This window comes from Perca flavescens, chromosome 13, assembly GCF_004354835.1.
Source record: "Perca flavescens isolate YP-PL-M2 chromosome 13, PFLA_1.0, whole genome shotgun sequence".
NCBI classification, from domain to species: Eukaryota; Metazoa; Chordata; class Actinopteri; order Perciformes; family Percidae; genus Perca; species Perca flavescens.
The window spans coordinates 13256712-13282970 of NC_041343.1; the positions used below are offsets into that span (position 1 = coordinate 13256712).

At 39.8% G+C, this 26259-nt stretch overlaps 1 protein-coding gene across 1 annotated transcript; it reads right to left on the bottom strand.

Annotated features, from left to right (window-relative positions):
• Positions 1-12260: 12260 nt before the first annotated feature.
• cchcr1 (coiled-coil alpha-helical rod protein 1) lies at positions 12261-25624 on the bottom strand. The gene is made up of 19 exons (XM_028595518.1): positions 25182-25624; positions 24485-24779; positions 24221-24388; positions 23985-24102; positions 23592-23786; positions 22790-22953; positions 22573-22687; positions 22290-22400; positions 21449-21592; positions 21217-21327; positions 20843-20949; positions 20574-20686; positions 20411-20483; positions 19801-19919; positions 15307-15498; positions 13854-13955; positions 13556-13689; positions 13326-13473; positions 12261-12783 (listed from the first exon to the last, which is right to left on the bottom strand). Exons 1-19 carry the CDS (start codon positions 25249-25251, stop codon positions 12653-12655), a joined length of 2610 nt encoding a protein of 869 aa, XP_028451319.1. The 5' UTR covers positions 25252-25624; the 3' UTR covers positions 12261-12652.
• Between the last annotated feature and the right edge of the window lie 635 nt (positions 25625-26259).

Here is a 26259-nt window from a genome sequence, read left to right on the forward strand (position 1 = left end):
TGTTCACTTTGTAAAAAAACACCCTCACTACAACATGTCTAAATAATATAACAGATTAGTTCAACCTGCCAAATTACGTACCCCACTTTAAACCTATCCTAATGGAACTTCTAATGTGTGCCTTTACATTAATAAAATCATGATGGAGACACCCCCCCTCCCCCCGACTGATAATTTTTAGACAGTCACCAACATGTGTAATACAAGCACATTTCTCAGCAGGGAAGGTGACATGAAGAGAGAAACTTTGCTGCAGTAAATGTATTACTAAACGTGTTAAGAATAAAGATGTATGCCATGTTAATTTTACCTTCTTCTCTGTCTCTTAATGAGTTGGTTTGATGGTACAATTTATGCGTAACTTTGTAGCCTCTGATTCTCTGGGATCAAGAGGACAGTAACTTTCAGGATAACACAGTTTCCCTCAGTGAGAAGTTCCTGAGCAAATATCTGACAGCATTTCAATAAGTGTTAGAAGTCTTTAAGAGAGCATTTAGGTAACCATTACACTGCCGCCTCAGCACACCTTGGGCATGCTTCCCAATTTCCTCCGTGGCAAATGAAATCTGCTCAGGGAGTCTCTCACTCTCTGTCTGATACACAACCTCTTTAGCAAGATTCAATTGAGTGTAAATGTCAGCAGGTCTTACCAGAACTTCCTATGGAGTTTAAGTAAGAATGGCAGTTATGAGGTGTCGACCATATGGTGAAGAAGAAATAGCATGGTGTTGTTCTGGCGTTGGTCCAAGACGCTAACATGAGCAATGTGATGATAAATCCCAAACCCCTGCACTGCTTTAAGGTTTTAAACAGAATAATGTGTCTAGTGTGATACAGCAAAAACAACCACGTATCACAAAACAAACATTTTCAATCACTTAATACATAGTCTATGAATTTAACCTTGTTTTATATATAGCGATTGTAAGCCTGAGGGGGCAGAGTGGCCTAAATACAGGCAGTGATACACGTAGAACTAAAGCCCCTGACACACCAACCCGACGGCCGACCGTTGGCAGAAAAGGCAATCGGACTGATCAGTCAGCTCCCCGAGGTCCAAAAAGTGCCTCAGAACACACCGAAGCGACGGCGACTTGAGAGTATGTTCCGTGCGTGCGCGAGACGTAATACGTCTCCATAACAGCAAACGCCGCTAATCTGTATTGTCGCCCAAAAAATGAAAACCGGCAGCTGATTGGACGAACGCATCACGTGGGTCTGGTTGCATACCGGGCGTAATGGCGGCTTCATTCGGAATACAATCTCATATTTTACGAAGATAGTTCACCGAAACGTGTTTCTGAAAACATTTAAAACGAGAAATAGGCCATGCAGTTGCTGGATCTGTCTTCATTTCAGATCGACAAAGGTCAGTTTAAAAGATTTTCGTCAGATTTTGCGAGGCATTAGTCAGGCTCATGCCGCTCGTCATTTCTGGGTTAGCACTCCACCAATCAGATTGGTCTTTGAGTCCGACTGCCTGCCCTCCGACCCAGCAAGTCAGGTCGGCCAAAATGAAAGCCGACAGCTCGGACGACAGCACGGAACACACCGAATAGACTTGAGTCACTGACCTCACCAGACTGTCCAATGGCCAATTATCGTGTTGGTGTGTCAGGGCCTTAACAGAGAGCACACAGTGAAAATCAAACAAATCAGACATCCACAGTAGTTGAGTCATCAAAAAGGCAACAGATTCTTACTCAACTGTAATCGTTCTTGAAAAATTTAAAATCTGTGTGAACACATTTGTCTAACGTAAAAATAGAAATCTATCAGGCTCTCAGATTTTCACTGTGCAAGTATCTTAATCAGTACATTTTATAAAAAGCTGGTCATACTTTCTTAAGTATTTATCAGGTAAAAAGCAGAGCTAGGTATTTATTTATTTTGTATATTGTATTGTTTTTACTCCTTTTGTTAAACAGTTGCTTTCGGGATTGGAACTCACAACATTGTTTATTTAGTAAAAGTTAGTGTCATTACTCAGAGCTGGAACCTGTGAAATTGGATGTGGAGCGTTACAGCCATGTGCAGAATGGAAAAGTGCACCGCCGAAGTGCTTTGATGCATGCGTGGCCTCATTCAGGCAGATAACGTAAATGAGGGCTGGCACTGGATAATTAAAAGGCAAGAAATCCAGTTGGAAACAATGTCGTCAAAACCAAGCACGGAGCAAATACAATCTAATAAAGTTTGATAAGGTGTTGCTTTCCTGGATGCTCAGAAGATGATACTGCAGCAGACTTTGCTATAATAGAACAACTTTCAATTAGCCAATATCATACACAAAGAGACGGCCTGAGGGAATAGTGTGCAGTGGATTAACTGGGATTATTAATATTTGAGCCAAAGCCAAAACCAAAACCAAAACCACTGACAGTATGTAACCTGCCTGTCCACCTGGAAAAGTGGCTCCCAAGAGAGGTTTTATGTGTAACCAAACAATAAAAGTAATGCCCGTAATATTCTTGAGATGAAATGATGATATTGTACTTTGTGTTATGGTACCCAGGGTCAGGGCTGCAATAAGTGGACTGGAGATCCCCAGAAAGGTCAGGTGATAAAAAGAGCACGCCGAGTGCTATAAAACGCCACGTTAAAACCTATCATGTTTAATTCTCCTAAGGCTTCCTGTAAATTGCCTGTATTTATGGCTCAACAGAGTTTCAGCTACAGTGAGTGCTCCAAGCCTCTCAACATGCCACATCTTACAATATAGGCTGACATTGTATTGCTCTTGACTTGGAGATTGTCCGTGTAATCTTCACCATTGAAATCTTATTTAATATGTTTAATTCTCATCATTAGAAGCAGTTCTGATACTGTTATATTGAGGTTTAAGTTTCAGCCCAAATGTGTTTATGAGCAGAAAGAGAAGAAATACAACTTAGGAAGTGCAAGCAGACAACTAGATAGTGATAATAATAATTTGTGTACAGAGCCAGTGAGTTCATCAGTATAAGAAAAGTGTTATAGTGTTGAGTACATAGGCTGCTGTGGGCAGAAGAGAGCCAACATACAGTATTTCTCTGGAGCAGCTGGGTCGACAAGAGCAGGGTGCAGAGGTGTCCTACCATGACACCGGTTTGCGCTGACAACTCAGAGTAATTAATCCATTGCTGCGTGTCCACAGCAGACGATGTCTCTCTGTTTGACCTACAGGTGATAACTGCAAACCTCATGGAAGATGGAAACTGTGAATATAATTATTATACTGTCTGTTTAAAAAAAATAATCCAGTTCTCTAGATCTCAGCTCAACTCTACTTATGATAGCAAGTAGACATCACTTTATTTTGGGGGGGTTAAAAGATATTTAAGTTTACAAAACTCTTTTATTATCATTATATTTTTGTTATTTTAATTCTATCTGTTTAGAATATCTTACTTTGGCAAGGGTTGCATGTGTTATAATGCAATTTCAGTCAGAAGGAGACAAATTTGTGACTTATATCTTTAATTGTTCATGTATCACTGCATATCTAAGAGTTGTGCTATATGGCTAAACTCCTGCGAAGAAAATATTGTGGCAGGAATCTACAGCCATATAGTGCCTCTGTGAGGCTGTGATGCCAAATGCTAACGTCAGCGTGCTAACATGCTCATAATGACAATGCTAACAAGCAGATGTTTAGCAGGTATATCGTTTACCATGTTCACCATCTTAGTTTAGAGTGTCAGCTTGTTAACATGTGCTAACTACTACTTATCACAGAGTACAGCTGAGGCTAGTGGATATGTAATTTGTTTTGCAGGTATTAAGTCATAAACCAAAGTGTTGACATTATGGCACTTTATGAAAAGTCAGGGAACAGCCAATGGGCCGACCAATTGCCACCTATAGAGCCATGCAGCTAACATTGCTAAAAACTAAGCTGCTAATAAAAAGACACTTTTTGACACTTAAAGATGCAGTAGGCAAGACTTATAAAACTAACTTTCTGTCATATTTGCTGAAACTGACACTATGTTCCAGTAGAACTACATAAAGCAGTTAATAAAAATAAATAAATAAAAAAAATCCAGCTCCTCTGGCACCACCTACAGCCTGTAGTACGATTTGCAAAAATCCACAGCTCCCTGTTCAGATGCACCAATCAGGGCCGGGGGGGGGGGTGTCTAACTGCATGTCAATCACTGCTCATGCACACACATTCATTCTCCCTTGTGGGGGGAGGGGCTTAGGAGACCGTTTGGGCTTTAGCGGAAAGGGGGAGGGACTGAGAAGTTGTCGATGTTCAAATTCTTTGGCTAAGTCCTGAATCTTCACAATCCTACCTATGGCACCTTTAATGGATTCACCCATTCAATAAAAACATTCAGAGCACTTAAATTGTGTGTTAATTATTTATTCTGTTTCAAAATAGTGTGTTTTAATAGTGTAACAAAGTAATTTAATCTTAAAAGTATTCATAATTTGCTAAATGCTGGACACACAGTGTGTTGATCACTGTTTATGGGCTTAATGAAGAGACTAAAGTGTATATATGCCATCTGGCAAATTTACTGCAAAGATAATTACCGAGCTGTGTGCACTACTGTTCAGTGATTTAGCAGTAAGTTAAAAACAGTAAATGATGTGTATATGCCTTCATAAAGTATTTAACCCACATTTCACTTTGCTGCATTCTTAGCCCAAACTCAAACTGTGAATATGTATAAATCTGTATACATTTAGGAGAATATAGGTTGGAGCTCTGTCATGGAAGTACTTACAGTATAGATAATTAACCAGATTTTAAAATCAATTTAAAATGTACTGAGAGACAGTGTTACAAGGCTTTAACACAACAAATGAGTCTTAGTAAGGACACTGTGCTTGGAGCCTTGCAGCAGGATTTTTAAACAAAGTGAAGATGATTTAAGGGTGACTGTGTTATGTAAGTACAAAGTGCATCACAATGAAGTAAACAGGTTGTGACAAAGGCATGAGCAAGAATGAGAAAATCCCTAAATAACCCAGCTAAAGCTCTGATAAGACGTTCACTGAAGACCCAGAATGATCACAGTCACTACTCATCCATCGTCACTAAGCTGGAGCGTATCTGCAACGAATAATGGGGCAAAATCCCAAACTTCAAATGCACCAAGATGATACAGACTCAAAACTGCACTCACAGCTCATGTTGCATATAAAAGGCATTCAAAACTGAACATGTATCTGAATGAGATACTGTACTTCTGTATTACTTTTCAATAAAGGGCGATACTGTGATGAGCCAGGAAGGGCCTGTTAGCTAGTCAGTTCCTTCCAGGTCCTTGTCTGTCAGATGCTGATGTTGCGTGTTGGACATGCTCTCCCACTCAGTAGGGATATTGTAATTTTGTATCGTTCAATTGTTTTGTCAATAAAATATTTTGTCCAACTAACAGTCAAAACTTAAAAGTATCCAGTTTACTTTCATGTATGACGAAGTAAAGCATCAAATCCTCACATTTGAGAAGCTGAAACCAGCACGTTATTCTTTTCTTTTTTTTAAATTACTTAAATGACCATCAAAATAGATAGATTTGCCGAAAGCTTTAAATCTCCCTTCACTTAATATCACTCACAAAGTATACAGATACTGATACAGACAACACAATCTGTTACATGGTAGGAAAAATCGCAAGTTTATGCTTCATTCCCTGAAATATCCTACTACATCTTCATACAGTATAACACACAGTTTAATGTTACTTGCTATGACCTATATGAGTGGGGCCACTGAGAGTAATTTGTAGTCAGCTTTTCTTTCCAAAACGTGCATACGCTATGAACAGTTTTTCAGTGAGATAATCTCATAACGATAAAGTGTTTGTAATATCAGTTTAGGTGAGTTTATCTTCCATCTTATAGTTCCTAATACCTAATATTAGCATATCTGTTAAAAGAAGGGCAGCTCAAGGGAATGTTTTTATGTAGTGAAATGACTCCCAATGCTCATTTCTTCAAGTCAAACACTGAAAGGTATTTATTGTTTGCAGATGGCAGAATTGCTTTGGCATACTACTATTTCTTTTCTTCTTGGCATGATGAAAAACTGTGATGATACATAATTGAAAAGAGTCTATTCCACTGGGATGAAAAGTCCACTTGTCCATTACTATATCGAGTATGTAATTAAACTGTCACATGGCCATCCTCTCTAACAGAGCAGCAACTGAATCAAATTATATTTAGTAGAACAGATTGCCTGCAAATTGAGAAAAGCATGAAATGAAAGTCTAAAATTCTGGTAATTAGGAAGTCTTATTTGAACATCAGGTTGGTAACCAGAGGGAGGTAAGGTAAAGCAGCACGGAATATTAATGGAAATTTGATTAAACATCCCCACATCTTTAACAGAATATCCCACAGGCAAAGCGCTCACAGAACAAAACAAATTAGCCTGGCAATTTTAATTATCAATGTTCTGTTTTCTCTTTTTCTGGCTGATGAGATTCGTACAACAGATGTTTTAAAGGACAGAACTAACAGACTTTCTGCCTTCAGGCCAACTTTCCATTGATACTCTCCATATTTCAGATTACCTCTAAAACTGTGGAGTAAACCCACACACACTCTGCAGGATATTTCATGTGATAATCTAATGTTTCAGTGTTATGTCAAATATTCAATGACAATATTCAGAAAAATAATTGTGAATATGGCTCGAGAGTGCTGCAGTCTTTTTCCATTCTGCTTATGCAAGTGATGCCAGTAGAAGCTGATCTCCGTCAAAATTGCTTGTAATCTCATTCGACAGCAAAGCACTTTTTAAATGCAATGTTTGCTGCCAACATTTCCCAATGCTCCAAACACAAAGGAACAAGGGACTTCTGATGTTTTTTTAAATGCATATTGGATGCTCAGCGAGGTAATATATGTATGAACACATTAAATACTCAAACTGAGCTGGTAAACAGGAGGCATCTGTGACACTGATGGAGAAATGAAGATACTAATGCCTGGTGAATTAGGGCAAAATACAATGTTGGTTGCAACCTACACAGATACAAATACCTTTTATATTTAGACAGAGGGATTCACTCTATTTTCTATTATATAAGATAATCTGAGGGCTTTTAAAACAGGTGGGCTGGAAGTGTGCAAGGGAAAAACAGATACAATTTTGAAAGTATTTTTTATATCTGAACAAGCAGATAAGTGTTATTATGGTTTATTAAAAAACATAGCATTAGTAAAAAGGGCATGTAATATAATTTGCACATTTGCTGACCACATAAGTCAATATATACAGTATCTCACAAAAGTGAGTACACCCCTCACATTTTAGTAAATATTTCATTATATCTTTTAATGGGACAACACTGAAATAATTACACTTTGCTACAATGTAAAGTATTAAGTGTACAGCTTGTATAACAGTGTAAATGTGCTGTCCCCTCAAAATATCTCAACACACAGCCATTAATGTCTAAACCGCTGGCAACAAAGTAAGTACACCCCTATGTTAAATTCCCATAGAGGCAGGCAGATGTTTATTTTTAAAGGCCAGTTATTTCATGGATCCAGAATACTATGCATCCTGATAAAGTTCCCTTGGCCTTTGGAATTAAAATAGCCCCACATCATCACATACCCTTCACCATACCTAGAAATTGGCATGGGGTATTTTCCATAAGAACATCTCTCAATGCAAATCAAAACAGCTATTAGGCTAATCGACATAAAACCATGACAATCTCTAGGTAAGGTGAAGGGTATGTGATGATGTGGGGCTATTTTAATTCCACATTTACACTGTTATACAAGCTGTACACGTAATACTTTACATTGTAGCAAAGTGTAATTTCTTCAGTGTTGTCCCATTAAAAGATATAATTCAATATTTACTAAAATGTGAGGGGTGTACTCACTTTTGTGAGATACTGTATATTTAAACAATAATGACTTGCACACCAGTGCAAATCATATTTTTTGCTAGATTGAAACTTTTGTTGTACTGTTTGATTGAAGTTCCTGTGCAGGTGTTACTCTTGACATACATCACACTCAGTGACAAGCATATACTGTAAATACACCAATACCTAGAAATAAGTCACTTATCCTATTTTTAATAAAGAGATTCCACCCTCAGCAAAAGTTTCACTAATCATGACTTTAATGAAGACTTTGCCGGATTTAAGAAAAAAAATATTTCAGTTTTTAGAACAGGTAAAACACATGCAGGCCAAGAACCATTTTCTTATGTCGCAGTGTGGTAATAAAAGGTGAGACACATCCTTTACAACATTTGTTCATTCATTCATGCGTCTGAACACTGCCTACATTTTACCGCTGCATTCCAAACTACACTGATCATCCCAAACTGCAATTACAGCCGCAAACAAGGTGACTGATTGGCACAGGTGGAGACCTCATCATGCATGGATGACATGTTTACTGTGGCTTTTTAGAAAAGAAACCATATGTTTGATCGTTTTCAGTAAAAGAGGTCTGGCTTTAAGTTCCTTTTTATTGATTAAAATTAATTGAAATGTGTGTGAAAACTGTAAGGTACTGTATTATTAATGTATATTGGTGATGAGTTTTCTCCTACGATACACCTTAATGGTTAATGCTCTTGGCCAGAACACTGAGTACAACAGTATTTTTATCATCTATTTTTGGCAGTGCTCAAAGGTTAATACAGTGTATCACAACAAAAATAAATAATAATTTGCACCTACTACAGGAAAATAGTTACTGTAGATACTGTTGCTGTAGTTTGAAGATTGGCCACTTTAGCCCACTGCAACCCTCTAAACAATGCCCCACATTGCCTGCATCTATAAATAGGGTTACTTGGCTGCATGTCCTTGCAGTGCTCCTCCGTGGCTAATGCTCTACCCTGTAGCATGGCCTGCCACAGCAGTACACAACCATCCACCAGGCTCTGATGCAGCATGCAACACTAGTGGTCGACAATCCTGACTTACTGCTTTAAGTTTGCTCTGACTTCCGGCCTGCAAAAACTTTGCAAAGATGTGGACTGCGGATGTGATGTTTTTTGTAATCCTCTAATCTAAAAACAACTGCAAGGAGTTAGCATTCCAGAGTATAAATAAAGCATAAATATCTATAGTATAGGGCAGCAAATAAGGCAGATTAATGGGATGCTCTGAATAACGTGTTTGAGAAGAGCTATAATGTCCTTGAGAGAATATACAGTATTAAAAATTGACCAGTTTTAGATATTTTTGTAGCATATTCCAGTTACTGTCTGTAGCAAACTTGAATGAGGACTGGCCCCAAGAGGACTGGACTTTGGGGACATTTGGCAAAGTGTGACAGAACGTTTTAGAGGCAGAGAATAAAGTTTCTACAACGCTTCAGACATCTGAAAGGGCCAGTTAGCAATGAAGAAGTTTGCAGAGTGAGGAGCAGAGATAGAAACCTGACAGCAAAGAGTAAAGCAACGAGCTGTGTATTTATGCCTTGTATTTTAACAACATAATCCAGAACTAGGAAGTTGGTCATCTGGAACATGGAGAAGTTATGCATCTGACTTTTGGCAGACATTTCTCAATGTGGTGGACAACACAGCACTCTCTTTCCAATCCTAAGCACTGGCGCCGGAAAAGGGAGGACATCAAGACTTTCTGTCCCCCCCACTTTCAGGTGTTCACAACTCTACATGCCTCACACAAGTCCCCAAAATCGCCACCCTTGATGTTCTGGCAGCAGCGAGAGATGCACCATGTTTTTAGTGAGGTGGAAAAGCATCTCTACCTCAATGTGCCAATGACCAATGGAACAGCTGATCGGCGTTTTTGAAGTCTTGGTCGTCTGAAAACCTGCATCCGATCTACAAGAGAAACGGCTAAACAACCTGCTTTTCCTGCACTTTCACAAAGACCTGACTGACAACTTTGACATAAACAAAGTGTTAAATAGCTTTTAATTAGGGAGTGACAGACGCGCTTAGTACTTTGGAAAATACGCCTAAACGTCACTCTGCTGCAGTGCTGTGTATTTGTATGTTAGTAGGTGAGTACCATACCATGCTACCATTTGATCTGTATGTACCCTGATGAGAAGAGGGAATGCATTCCTTACCATATTTTAGTTGAACAGCTAGGCTGCGACTGTAAGGATGTTGAAATACTTCACTAGCCTTTTACGTCATTTAAAGCTTGTGACCCCCCCCCCAACTTCCAAACTCATTCTGGCATTGCTGAGGTATTTGTAAGAATAGGTTTTTATGTGTTGTCACATGAATATTTGATGCACGGTTTAGCAATAATAAGGCCATTAATCATTACTTGAAAATAAACCAATAACAAGCAAAAGGACAAAATTCTTTATCCAGGATCCAAACAGTGTAAAGAGCCTGCAGGTTCGGGCACTTTGTTCATACCAGAAAAAGAAGTATAGAACTGAGTCTTGATGCAGACACTTGATGATGACAGGCAGGGGCGATGACAGCAGATGTTCGGATTTGACACGCTGCACTCTGACAGCACAGTATCAGCCTCAGAACCAGGGGGAGGAGGGTTCATACACAAGCAGAAAATATTTCGCAATCTATAAATTCACACCCCATGTTAGTGCTGCTTAAAGTCAGATATGTAAAAACACACTTGATTGGCACGCACGTGTTTGTTTTGAACCACTAATTTTACATGCCATTAACTCCGTTAATAAAAATCCGTCGGGAGCTTATTGATTGTTTTTTATCACCTCATTTATTCCATGTCTTGTCTGGATTGCAATGCTTTACTAAATTATTCATCAGGTTAACCACGGTGTTCACTTGCTGCTGTTCAATTCTCTCCACACTGAGGCAGTGAAGACGTATAAATCATACAGTTTATGGTATTAATGTATTTATTAAGGCTGTATATTGTAACTTTCATTTTGCATCATCCTGAAGGTTTTTCACCAGAATCCTGTTCTCATTTTTGTTTTGCCATATGTGGAGAAACACAGTACAACATTAAATGGTTCTGGTCAGGTTTCCTGTACAGATTGATTGAAGTTAAGTACTAATACAGATAGCAGATTCCTTTTCACTACATGTGCACATAGCCATCCTCACTCACTAGCCTTTTTAAAGCTGCAAATAAGGAACACTCGTATAACCTATAGAAATTATATTTTTCTTTACCCTGTAAATAATATTCAACTGAGGAAACTGCACTTTACAAAGTATAGCCTAAAAGAATGTTGGAAGATGTGCTGCTCTCACCTTTGACAACATCGCCCTCTGCTGGTATTAAACTGCCTATGGAGACACATGATTTGCTTTACATGCTTTTTCTTTCAGCAGTACGCCTACTTGAACATTTGCTATCATTACTTACATATATAGTAATATTAATAATTGTAATATAATGTAAGATGTTAATGAATGTTGTGATCTAAAATACATCACACAATGTAAAAACAAAAAAACACCAATAGTCCAATATGGAATCTTGAATTTGGTGGCACATTCCTTTAAAAGTATCCATCATGATTCATGTAAGTTTAGACCATTACATAATTCCTTCACTGTGTCATTGATGACATTATTGATTTTTTGTATCAGAGGCTTCATATACAATACAAATTGGATTGTGCTGTTTGGCAAACTCTTAAGCAGCAGATTATAAAAGTGCACCGCTTAAATCCAATAATATTGCATTAAAAAAAATGTTTGATGCATTCATCCTCTGCTTGCCGTGATGAATCACCTCTCCAGCAATGAGTGTGTCCCTGCAAATTATTTTTGATGAGTTTTGAAAACACTGATAAAGTCTAGACTTTCCTACTTCCTATTTTCTCTCTGCTCTCCCTCATTTCTCCATGAGATGCTTTTACCTAGAGGCTTGAAACTTTGAACTATTGCAAAATGTATTAGCACTCATGACACCATGACAAATAGCACAATTATCTGCTTCATCAGGATGTTTATCATCATCCATCCTAGGATTGCAAAATTGACCTCCATACAGGAACCTCAAGTAGAAAATATTGATTTCTTCAACATAAAATGTCCCTTACATGTCCCTATGTAATATAAAGAGTAACAGGGCAGATGCACCAATCACAATAAAACCTGCTTTATCACAACAAAGTCAACATTCTCAGCCAACTATAATCCAGAAAAACTCTCGTGTATTTTTAATTCGAAGTTTTAATGCAACAATCTAATTTGATTTAAAGATCTAACTTGTTTAAAAACTCTGCTAACGTATGTTAGTTGCTCTTCTTTGTATTTTGACCTTCCTACTGAAAATGACCAGTGAGTAGTGAATTAATATTCATATTAAATCAAAAAACGATATTTATCAAAAAACGCCATAGAATTTGCAATATAAAAATACTTTATTAACTCACACCGAAAAGTAAGATACACGTTTCTGCATAACAAATAATTCTACGTAACGAAGAATCACATAAACTTCTAGGATACCACTTTGCTTTTTGAGTCAAATCTGTCCATTAATGTATTTCCAGTATTCTTTGTAAACATAGTGAAAGAATTGTATAAACTTAAATTTACATTTGTGTTATATTCAAGCATACGGTGTCATAGCTATCATTCTTCTTATACACCATGTAGCAATATGACATGCGTGGTTTTCTGATGTTTGGCTCAAACTAATTGTTTCCACTGAATGTAGGTTTTCAACACTGCCCACCTTTTGTACAAATGAAAGGTGCGTTCACTGGCTCCTGAGTGAGTCATCATGAGGTATCAGCTGTGCAGACTGCCGGTGGATGGTCCCACGCTGTCATTCTGTCCCTCCTCCTCCGCAGAGTCCTCAGAGCTGTTTACCACAGCAGCACTGAGAGAATGGAGCTCCTCCAAAACAGACAGGAGTCTCCCTAACAGGATACAGACAGGCCATTGGTCAGATCAGTCATGTCTATGTAAATGTTAGGACGTATCTAGTCACGCATTGCCAGACATTCCTCCACAGCACTGCGGAGAAAGGTCTGGCTAGTCCACACAACATTCCAGGATAGGAGAAAAAGGTACTCTGGTTTATTGGCATTTCTTCGAACCAGTCACAATCGTCTTGGGCGGCGCTACGCGCCGGACGGAGCAACAGTGCCTCTGCAAAATAGCCTCGGAAAGGAACTTGCTTTGGTGGAACGTGTACGTTCAAAAGCTGTTTAAATTGTGCAACAGAAAACTCAGATTGGACAGATAGTCTAGCTAGATGTCTGGATTTACCCTGCAGATATCTGAGGAACAGTTAACCATAGTCCTCATAAATCGGTCGGTGTTTAGAATGCCAACACAAAGAAAGCGGAAGGTGAGGGACATCAGGCCGAAAATTAGGGACATGAAGCAGAACAATCCCGTAAATGAATTGTCGTCGATAGGACGTGTCTGACGCATGAGGAGTTAGGACACTACTTACCAGCTGCAGGTACTTGGACTTCTGTTCCCACAGAGCGACTGCTCTCTGAGGGTTTTTTGCAATGTTTTCTGGGAACAGCAGAGTTTTGTAGAGCTGTTGTGTGAGTTCTTGTATACTCACTTGTCAGCCCTCTATCAGCAACAGTGGCCTAGAACAGATTCAGGTTATAGGAGTTCATCAGCAGAAATGACGACAGAAACACAAATATCTTTTGCTTTAAAAAGTCTTACCAGCAGTATTTGTTTGTCTTTCTCCATCTCCTTCAGTTGTTTATTCCGGACTTCCCTCTTTGTGTGTTGTTGAGTTTCTCTCGTCTCATCCTGTTTCCTTGCTGCCTCTCTCTCAAACTGCCGCAAAGTCATAACTGCAAGAGACAATACAGACAGATCAAAAGCCATGGGGAGATGCTGCTATATACTGTGTAAACAATTCCAATCATGTTAGATCACAGCTGGCATTACAGATATGACTTCATCTTGCAATGTTAAGTTGCTGTTGGCTGAGATAGCATGGTTCTAATCCTGCTACCTGCTTTGGTGTGCTCTCTCATGGCAGTATTGACTTGAACCTCCATCTCTCTTAGCTTTTTAGCACAGCAGTCCTCGATCTCAGACACTCTCTCCTGCAGAGCTGAAAGGAAACAACAAATGCACCATTCCTCAATACAGTATCCCACAAACTGAGAAATAGAGTCTAATGCTGTATGTTTATGTACTTCTTGGGATGAACTGGATTTTACTGCATCTGAGTGCACATGTTCATAGACAGCAAGACCTCCACATATTCAAGCTGATTAAATCACTTCCAGATTCATCAATCATTACGATGTCACCACGGTTTCACATAAAGGACTGCAACACAGCCAGGTGGCAATAGCATAAGGGTCAGCTAGTGGCAATTATTTGTTCATCTTTCCTTTCAATAAAGACGGAAGGATATAGAGTGAAGCAATTAAAGACCTGGAATTTAAAGGAAATTAAATCCAACAGTGTGGATTTCATGCTTGCATCATTAAAGCAGCTATAATCAATACTTGTATATTAATAATGGATCCCATGACGACATGTATATGAAAGGAGATCATAATGATGACATTCCACAGAGAAAATTACAGTTCCCCTCGACTTACAGGTCATTGTTTGTTTTTTTTTTTCAACCCACAACTTTACTTTTCTGGTTCACCGACTGCACGCTACTTGCCCAGCACCAAACACAATAAACAACTTTCTGGTGAAAATATTGGAGCGTTTAGCAGCTAAAGAGACAGATATTTCCCTCAGGAGTAGGTGTAAAGCAAAACAGGGCTAAAGTTAGAGTGAATATTGGACTTACATTCATTAGGTGGACACAAACATTGCTACCAATGAATGCTAATGGTGCTCCGTGTGTGTACTTGTTTGCTAAACAATTTTAAAAAAGGTGGCAATTTGGCAGTTATGTTTACAACTTGTTTCAGTCAGTTAAGGGATAATTTTACAATTTCTCAAGATGAACACTGAAACAGGTTTTGCTTGCTTTAACTATTCCTCCTGTTTATACAGGCCATTAAAAGATCCCTTCCAAAACACTTTCAGCATAAGTGTTAAGGGACAAAATCCACATTACAGCAAGCAAACCCTATTTCAATGTGCATATAGGCCCCCTGACTACTGTTAAAGACAGATTTAAAAAACGGTGACCCTATTTTTGTGTATTCTAAGTGGCCTAAGTTGCCAAGTTAAATCGTTGTACCAACTGGGGAAAATATATCAGGGAAACTCCGTAACTCTCCCTGATCAATGACAATCAAGGTGCTCTGGAGCATGTCACTTAATCTCCAACTGCTCCAGTGAAGCTACCGAGGAGATCGGGGTGGCCAGGTGTGGATATGTGGAGACAGTGATGAAGGGCATCTCTGAAATAGAGCAGGAGTGCTCAGTGTGCTTTCCCTGGATTAGTCAAGGCTGAAAGGTCATGTGGCTTAAGGTAGCCGCTGCCTCACCACGTTCACTGTGTTCCTGCTGGCTACGCAGCACAGAGCGGAGTTTCTCCAGGTTGACCTTGCTCTCCTCCAGCTGGGCCTGGACCTGCTGCAGGCTCTGCTCGGCCTCCTCTCTGCCAGCCACAGCCTGCCGGACCTCCACCCAGTTCTGCTCCAGCGCCTGCTGCTGCTGCTGCCTTAGTTTGCTTTCATCTGAGAAGGATGTACAAAAGTAAACTGAGACCATAGACTGTATATTAATGGACAGCGCATGTGTGACGTCACCCATTGGTTTGTGGAGATCTGCTATCCGTCGTCGAGTTTGCCGTTACGGGCGCAGCCATTCTGGTTGCGGATGTGACGATTTTAGACGAGAGGGAGGAGTGGGGGAGGAGCTGCTTACACTCTACGTTACGTTGCACACTTTCACTGGCAATCACATCATAGCCATGCCCTAAAACACCCCCTGCTTTATCACCGATTTTAAAATCAACGAGACCATAATTCAAAAAATTCACATCATTCGGTGTTGCAGAAGACTTAAAACTAGCGATTGAGACAATAAACTCATTATGAAAATGTTTACTGAGGTAATAAATCAAGTGAGAAGTGGGTCACTTTCTCATAGACTTCTACAGAAACCGACCTCCTTTTGCAACCGCACGTGTCTCCCCCTGCTGGAATTCAGATAGAATGCAGGTTTAAGGCACTTCCGCATTTGCAGCACTTCGCCGAACCGGATGAATTGTCCATTAATATTAAGGCCGGCTGCACAATGCCTGTGTGGCGAGAGCGTGGCGTTTCTGTTGTGTGTCTGCAGCATGTCTTTATACACCAGAAACATGAGGCCACGCACTGTTTTAACCACACCCTCGACCTCGTGCTGGCATATGGTATCAAAATTGAAGATGTATTAGTATTCCCGCAAAATCCTTTATTATCAGACCACTTCTTAATTACTTTCAAATTCTTAATACCCGATTATACAAAATTAGATAAAAGCTACTATACTAGATACCTATCTGACAGTGCTATAGCTAAATTTAAGGAAGACATTCCAACAGCACTAAACTCATTACCTTGTTTTAATACAACAGAGGACCTTTACGTAAACTTTAGTCCCTCTCAAATCGACAATTGTGTAGATGGTGTTACGGCCTGCCTACGGACTACTTTAGACTCTGTTGCTCCACTCAAAAAGAAGAAGATGAAGCAAAGGAAACTAGCACCTTGGTATAACTCCCAAACTCGTAAATTAAAGCAAAACTCACAAAAACTTGAAAGTAAATGGTGCTCCACCAAAATGGAAGAGTCTCGTTTGGACTGGCAAGACAGTCTGAAAACCTATAGGACGGCCCTCAGACATGCCAGATCAGACTATTACTCAGCATTAATAGAAGAAAACAAGAACAACCCAAGGTTTCTTTTCAGCACTGTAGCCAGGCTGACAGATAGTCACAGCTCTACTGAGCCATCTATTCCTCTAGCTCTGAGTAGTGATGACTTCATGAGCTTCTTTAATGATAAAATTATAACAATTAGAGATAAAATTCACCTTTTGCCCTCAACTTCTAATGGTTCACCTTTCAACGCAGGACTGCTAGAAAGAACGACTAGACCTGACAGATACTTAGTTTTTTTCCTATGGACCTTCAACAACTAATGGTAAAGGTATCTTCAGCAAAGCCATCTACCTGTCTTTTAGACCCCATCCCAACGAGGCTACTCAAAGAAGCATTACCCGTGGTTAACACCTCTCTACTAGATATGATCAATATGTCTCTATTAACAGGTCATGTACCGCAGTCATTTAAAGTAGCGGTGATAAAACCTCTTCTGAAAAAACCCACCCTCGATCCTGAGGTCTTAGCAAACTATAGACCTATATCTAACCTTCCCTTTCTCTCCAAGATCCTTGAGAAAGTAGTTGCTAATCAGTTATGTGATTTTCTCCATAGCAACAGCTTATTTGAAGACTTTCTATCAGGATTTAGAAAGCATCATAGCACAGAGACGGCACTGGTGAAAATTACTAACGACGTTCTAACTGCTGCAGACAAAGGACTTGTCTCCATACTTGTTTTATTAGATCTTAGTGATGCTTTTGACACTATTGACCATACAATCCTGTTACAGAGATTAGAACGCTTAGTCGAAATTAAAGGAATTGCACTAAGCTGGTTTAAGTCTTATTTCTCTGATCGATCTCAATTTGTTAATGTTAATGATAAATCCTCTAAGTACGTGAAAGTTAAACATGGCGTTCCACAAGGCTCAGTGCTTGGACCAATTTTATTCTCCTTATATATGCTTCCTCTTGGTAATATCATTAGGAAACACTCAATTAACTATCACTGCTATGCGGACGACACCCAATTATACTTATCAATCAAACTAGACGAAACAAGTCAGTTAGCTAAACTTCAAGCATGTATTAAAGATATAAAATCCTGGATGACTTATAATTTTCTGATGTTAAACTGTAACAAAACTGAAGTTATTGTGCTGGGCCCTAAACACCTCCGAACTTCATTATCTAAAGATATAGCTACTCTGGATGGTGTTGTCCTGGCCTCCAGCACTACTGTCAGAAATCTAGGAGTTATTTTTGATCAGGATATATCCTTTAACGCCCATCTAAAACAATCATCGAGAACAGCCTTTTTTCATCTTTGTAACATTGCCAAAATTAGGAATATCCTGTCCCAAAACGATGCTGAAAAACTAGTCCATGCATTCGTTACTTCCAGGCTGGACTATTGTAATTCCCTACTGTCGGGTTTCTCAAATAAGTCCCTTAAGACTTTCCAGCTGATCCAGAATGCTGCAGCACGTGTTCTGACGAGAACTAAGAGATCATATTTCTCCTGTTTTAGCTACTCTGCATTGGCTTCCTGTGAAATTCAGGATTGACTTTAAAGTCCTTCTCCTGACCTACAAAGCCCTAAATGGTCAAGCACCATCCTATCTAGAACAGCTCTTAGTACCTTATTGTCCCACTAGAGCACTGCGCTCCCAGAATGCAGAGTTACTTGTGGTTCCTAGAGTCTCCAAAAGTAGAATGTGAGCAAGAGCCTTCAGCTACCAGGCTCCTTTCTTGTGGAACCAGCTCCCAGTCTTGGTTAGGGGGGGCAGACACCATCACCTCATTTAAGAATAAACTGAAAACTCTCCTCTTTCTCCTGATAAGGCTTATAGTTAAGAAGTGAGGAGTTGCAGCGTCCGCCTAACCCGCTACTTCTCTTCGTAGTCATCAGATTTATTGATCATATAATCAATATAGTGTGAGTAGAGAGAGGCAGCCTCTCATCAATGTTTTCATTCATTTCCTTTTGTATGCATCCTGTCCCAGAACTGCTTGTTACTAACCTAGCTCTGGGGAGTTTACTCCCCGGAGTCCTTAGGTTTCTTCTTCGTAGAGCTATGCTCTGCGATTCCCTTCAACGCCCGGCCGCGTCCTGCTGCGTCTGCTGCACCCACCCATGCTCTGCAGCGCCACGTTTCATCCCGCAACGTCCTGCTGTGACATGAACTACAACGACTACCTTCAAAGTCACTGTTCCACTATCTTTAATGTGACTATTATCGGCATCACACCCCCAACTGGCCCCGTCAGACACCGCCTACCAAGAGTCTGGGTCTGCTGAGGTTTCTTCCTAAAAGGGAGTTTTTCCTTGCCACTGTCGCAGTAGCCACTGCTAATGCTTGCTCTTGAGGGAATTACTGTAATTGTTGGGGCTTTGTAAATTATAGAGTGTGGTCTAGACCTACTCTATCTGTAAAGTGTCTCGAGATAACTCTGTTATGATTTGAGACTATAAATAAAATTGAATTGAATTGAATAGAAACGTGTCTGACGCGGCGTTGCTAGCCTTGTCTGGACACATGTATGTTTCCCATTGATAAAATGAAATACCATGTTAAACATAAATATATACTGATTTGATTACAGCAAAGACAACGTCGGCAGTATTGACGGCAAAATAGGCTACAGAATATTTCATTCTGTATTGACAGGTACAATATTAGAAAATCAAATTTCTTTTTTTAAATTACATTTATATCTGCATTTATATCAAAACCTAGAGACTTTCAAACATCAACATGTCAATTATTAATATGTATTCGTGTCAAAATGACACAAATACATATTATGTGACAAGATATAAACATCTTTTCCTATTAAATTTGCCTGGAAACGCTTCCAACACGTTTGTGTGTCGCGTGAAAAATAGGCGTTGGTTCTATTTTAGCATGCACACGTTTTCGGCGCGGCTCAAGCCACGCCTGAGACGTGCGTGTCACGCAGGCAGTGTGTAAACTCTAACCTGTTAACATGGGAGCCAAAATAGAAACGGACACGCCACGCAGCTGACACGCTCACGCGGCGCAGCCAGTGTGTAGCCGGCCTAACAGTCTATGACTGAGACACATACGTTGCCAAAACATGGATACCCAACAGATAAACAGATAATGTGTTGTAATAAAGATGTTGTGAGTTGTAAGGGTGCTTACATTGTTCTTTCAGATCAGCCAGAGCTTTCCCAATGAGCTCAGGGGTTCTTTTGAGCTCCTGTGTGAGCTTGTCTCTCTCTTCGCACACCAAACTAAGCTCTGTCTGAAGGTTTGTGAGGCTGCAGGGCAACACAGACAAGATGGCAGAGCAAATAAAGGTGGAGAAAGTCAAGCACAGAGGTGGAGAAGCAACTGCATGGTGTACAACAAAAGGAAGCCAAACAAGACTGACTTTGCCTACATTTGCATTTGTGTATGCACAGGAGTAAAATATTGTGATCAATTAATTAAAAAACTGAATTGGCAGTTAGTTGTAAACTACTGAAACACCTTATTACAAAACCTCTTCCAAAGCACACATATTCACAAATATTTATGAAAATAAAAATAAATACATACATACACACAAACATACATTCACCATTTCAGCCATTTATAAATTCTTTGCATTTAGTCTTATATGAGTACTTAGATTAGTAAGCTATATTTCTAATGTAATGGTTCACTAATTTATTTATAAAACTAAACACAAAAAGAAGGCTTTCTTGCATTGGGAAAAGATTGTTTAGGTGCATTCATCATATAAAAACGGCCGGTAAAAAACTCAAACCTGTCAGCAGCTTGTTCTGTCGGTTTACTGGCCTGCTGAACTTTCTGCAGAGCAACCTTCCTCATAATCAAACCTGAAAAACAAAAACCTTGTGACGTACTCTTTTTACCAGAAATATGCAATTCAAAGTGAAGCGCTGCGATCACCCACAGTATGACTGCACCTTGGATAGTCTCTATGCGTCGCTTAGCAAAAGTTAGCCTCTGGGTGAAAGTGTTGAGCCTTGCTTGAGCTGCGTCTACTTCTGCCACCTTGCTTTCAAATGCCAGACCGAACCTGTGAGTCATAGCCACAATGTGGGAAAATACAGCATTAACTGTAATACAACTTTAAACACTGACAAGAACAATTGCTTTGTTTTTGTTTTTCCTTTTATTCCTCTATTTTACCATTGAATCCTCTCATTTATTAATTCAGATAAATGTGTTTTACCTACGCACAGCCTCTGTCAGCATTTTTAGTTCAGCCTCTTCTTTCTGGCTCTGTGACTTTAGCTGTGAGTTTTCCTTTTGCTCCTGGGCCATGTCCTGTTTCAGTGTCTGGGGGGGGGAAAAAATAACCCATCCATGTTGTAGAGTTTTGTACAAAAATGTGATGCTCAGTTTTCAGAATGTCTTTGTGCCCAGCTGCTGTTCTTAAAACCTCAACTGCTCTAGGAACCTAGCAACGTTTTCATATAGTCAGCATCCTCTGTTGTGGTAAAAATGCATGAGTGTTCATCACTTTCCTTAGCAGCCTCAAATTTATTGTGGATCATCAAAATTCCAGACAGCCACGTAAATCACATCACTTGCTCTGGTACTAACCTCCTTTTCCACTCTCTCCAGCTCCAGCTCAGCTATCTTGTCATCTAAACTGTGTTGGAGCACACTAGCCCGGTGCTGCTCCTGCTGGAGCTGCTGCTCCATGAATCTGACCTAAAACACAGCAATACAGTACCAAATACAGTACAAAAACAACTTAACGGTTAATTTTACAGATTCAAACACAATGGACATCTTTGTACTGTGGTATATAAACAGATGACGCTTTTCATACTGTTGAAAGAAGTTTATCCTTCTCTCCTCTTAGTTCGATGTCCTTTGAGCGAAGCTGGACGCATAACTTGAACACTTTGTCTCTCCAGAGCTGGAGCACTTGAAGGCCTTCACATCCATTCTTCACAAGTGGGTCTGCCGAGGACTATTAAAACACACACGTATGGTAAGCGCACACACCACTTAAGCAAATCCTTAATATGAGCAGTGGTAATTATTGCATACAAATTAGCCTTGATGTTTTCCACAGCATACTGAAGGTGTTTTAGAACGATGAGTGCTTTTTCCCCCTTTCTTCCCAAAACTATATTAACAAGCTATCAGAGAAGAGTTTCCAAAACAGTCTCGGCTCTCAAATGCATCACCATACAACAAATCTAGCATGATGTTTAAAATTGGCCAAAAACTAAGTTGTTTACTGCGATGATTACCTATCTCAAGCAACTTTCAAATTTCTGCAAGTTGACATTCATTCCAAACTAATTAAAATGCACTTCAAAAGAAAAAAATGTTTTATATGTCACATGCAGAGTCATACTGTATATACACAACATTTGGATAGAGCACCTCAGGTGAAGTGTTTAGCCAACTGAATTACTCCTGCAGGGCTTTTGCCATCCTGTCTGGAGCTGCTCTATCATCAATCTTAAACCTTGTGGTCTCCTTTGGAAAATGGTTGACATGAGCGTCTTTAAGATCCATGAAGAGCATCCATCCTTCAGACCATTTTCTCATACTTTTGCAAACACAGAATGGTAGGTACCTGATTGGTCTACATAGGAAGCAGTGCTACTGCTCACTATGTATTATTAGCATAGCATGCATTATTATGCGACACTCACCTTCTTCACTATTTTCTCTTCTTGGAGGGCGAGTATCTCACTGACAGAGTTGAGCCTGACTGTCAAAAGCTCTGTGGTCATCTGAAGAGCTGCTTTCTCTGTGTTCAGCTTCTACACAATGGACAATAATAGAAAATATATATATAAAGAATGGGATGAATTGTTAACTCATAATTTAACACTCTTTCTTTAACCTGCTAAAAAGAACAAGATATGTTTTTTTCACCGTGCAGTTACTTTACAGTAGGCTGATTGCAATCAATACTGTTTATATTGTCTTCACCTCAACAGCTTTATTTAATTGTTCCTTCTCTCCTTTCTCTGGGGCAAGCTGGCCGATGTAATTTCTGAGGCTGTGCAGCGTTGTTGATTGTGTCTCAAAAGCTTGTCCCATTTGGCTGAAAAATAAACATCCCCCACCCCCAAAAAAATAATATGTGAATCTGACTACAAAGGGCTATAAATGTTTAGCTCTATTCAGTTTAGATTGAATGTGGCACCTTAAATGTTCTTTTAGCCCGTCTCTCTCAGTAGATACCTCCATCAGAGCGCTTTTTAGCTGCAGCACTTCTGAAGTCATCGATTGAAGTCTGTCCCGTAGATCACAGTTTGTATTTCTTGCTGCACCCACCTCTGCACAATGGGAAGCATTCAACTGTTGCAGCTGAAAGTTTAAAGAGATAACAATGAAAATTTTAAGACACATATAATGATGTACTATCTTATTTACATTAGTCTATATCCAGGACGTCCCACTTCCGGGATTGCTGCGTTGCCGTCGAAAATTCTGCCGGATTTCACTCTTTTCAGCCGGATGTCCGCTAACTTTCGTTTTGTTTGTGTTGGAATTTTAAACCCTGGTCGATTTATGAGGACTATGGTTAACTGCTCCTCAGATCTCTGCAGGGTAAATCCAGACAGTTAGCTAGACTATCTGTCCAATATGAGTTTTTCTGTTGCACGACTAAAATAACTTTAGAACGTACACGTTCCACTAAAACAAGTTCCTTCCCGAGGCTATTTTGCAGCGGCACCGTGGCTCTGTCTGGTACTTAGCACCGCCCATGACAATAGTGATTGGTTTAAAGAAATACCAATAAACCAGAGCACGTTTTTCTCCCATCCCAGAATGCTGTGTGGACTAGCCAGACCCTCCTCCACAGCACTGTGAAGGAAGGTCTGGCAAAGCGAGACTATATTTACATGGGTTCCTGGATACAGGGCCTTGAGTGGATATCACTCAAATAAGTATGTACAAAGTTTATGATGGTTTAAATGTCCTTACAGTAATTTGCCACACACCTCCACCTCCTGCTTCTTCTGCATGTTCTCCAATTGTTCTGACAGTCTTATAGTCTGCTGTTTGGCCTCCTCCGCAGCTTGTAACCTGCCCATTTCCGCCTTCAGAGCGAGCTCCTGGGCTTCCTCTTTGCTCCTCGCTATATCCTTCCTCAGCTTTGTAATTTCCTCATCCGACTCTCTCTTTAGTCTATCAAGCTGCAAGAAACAAAAATGTTGAGAATATATTAAACTAACCATAGTGAAACTTGCTAAATTAAAACTGCCAGGTGACTGTAAGCTATTATTAAGACTACAAGACTGTACTAAAAAAAGCTGCAAAAATGTGTTACAAGATGTCAGCAATTCTCAGGTGATCTTCGTCAAATGAAATGTTTTGTTAGTAAATAGCCTTACCTGTGAGCTTATTTTCTCCTTCTCTGCACTGCTGTGAGTGAGCTCCGTTCTGATTTGGCTGAGTTCAGTCTTAGCCTTACATAGCTCTTCACGCATTGCTTCCAACTCATGGCTCTGTCTGTCGTACAAAGGTTATGCCATATTAAGATTGTTCAAATGACTCATCTGTAATCTCTGAAATGTTTAGTTACAAACTGTAAAATTACTCGATTGCATAACATAAGCATATCTTCTACCTGTTTTGAGTGCTGCCTCTGTCTCTCATCTCTTCCCTGTGTCTCCCTGCAGTCTCCTTCAGGGACTCCACCTGCTCCTTCAACCTCTCAGCTTCAGCCTTGTGCTTCTCTGCCTTCAGACGCCACTCTGACTCCCATCTGGACCACTGCTCACGTCTCTCTGCACATCTGTGTTTGAGGAAGGAATATCATGTACCTAATAATATGCCATCTTACTGACAAAGAATAGTGGTATTTCTATAATGGTAAAACATTGTGGGATACCTTGCCCTATGGTCTGATGGGTGATCCATTGGAATCCTTCCTCTTATGCTGTCTCCTTGTATCTTCATGATTCTCTGATTTTCCTTCCTCAGTTCCAATATTTCCTGTTGGGCCTGAGTGATGGCAAGCCATGGATTGGCAGGACTGGGATCCCCTGATGGAACTGATGTTACGCCTGGGTTTATCCAGGAGATGGGTGGCAGTGTCCCTGTGATTTGAACGCCTCTGTGTGCTCCAGCAGACTGGACACTTGATGCGAAATGCGATGGAGGTACCAGATCTTCCTGGATATTACCTACATATCATCAAATAATGTTTATGTGTGTGCATGCCTTGACTTACCTAGGCTAGCTACGATATGTTTACAACTATGTCAATGTAACGTTAATATTTATAATGTTCCAGACTGGGCTTTCAAAAAAGTTAGCAAAATAAACATGACAACTTCCCTCCCCGAAATACAGCATATTCTTGTAAATAGCTAATTAGTCAACGCTAGTGCTGACAAATGCAGACTAAAGTAAACTTAGCTAATACAGTGTTAAGTTAGCTAAGTTAGGTTAACGGTATATATATAAATCATGACCTGGAAGTATTTATTTAATCACCATTACTACGTTACATTAAAGGCTAATGTTAGCTAGCTAGCATTGTCTTGAACTCAACATTTGCTTGAAGTTAGGAGTAAGAAACTTACTTGAAACCGCTGGTGAGGTAAAATCAGTGGGTACTACGAGCCTTTCTTTTCCCACGTTATGTCTCTCCATGATCAACACACGTAGCGTTAGCGTTAAACTATTACTGCAAGCAGTGAATGTAAGTCATAAACTAAACAGCTTGTATATAGCTAGCTAAACAGCTAGGTTATATACAAACAGTTTGTTCGGGGGCGGTTTTTGAGTTATTCTCCCGCGAGCGAGTCATGTTATTCGTGGTTGCCTTAGTTACGGGTTAACGTTACAACGTTAAACTCCGGGCTTTTTCAGCTAGCCAATTTTTTATGCTTAATTTAATTACAATACCTGAAGCATCCCGGAAAACACGTATGTTTAGGAAGTTAATATAAATGATAATGTACGTTATCGAACATAACTGCCACACATTATAATCACGCAGTGCATCACGGGAAAGTGGAAGGAACCTAGTAATCTATAGTACTTTTCCCTGAGTTGTTTCTTGCAGGGTTTTTTTCATCTCAGGCTTCCCTCAAATCTCGCCTCTATCACAAGAACCCTGCATTGGCCCTTACCATACAGTATATATTGGCTGGTGCAGAGTTTGGCAAGGGCGGGTCACGTCCATGGATGTATATTGTTAATATAATACATCCATCATGGTCAAGTCCACAACCTGGGAATTAGCTTACCTGATAGACTAAAGTCAGGACAATGAAAATCCATTCCACAGTTTTGTTGCACTTGCTCTGTGAGGGGGACAATTTCACATATGTCAAAATAATTATGGGGAATTTTCCACTTTATTCTTAACTCTTGTGTTGTCCTCATTGACATATATATAAGGTTGTCCTTCGGTGACCCTCGCGTACTATGTGATGTCATTTCACGTGAACTGGCACGGGGGGGGGACCCGTGCTGCGATCGAACGCGTTTGGACAGGCTACAAAATGTAAATAAACTAGTCCCCGTGACACGAAGGACAATACAAGGGTTAAGGTGTTTTTTTATTGATATTGAAATATATTATTCTGATGATTAGTGGAAAGGAACTCGGTGTAAATGCACCTAATTAAGTTATAACTTAAAACTAAGTCATTC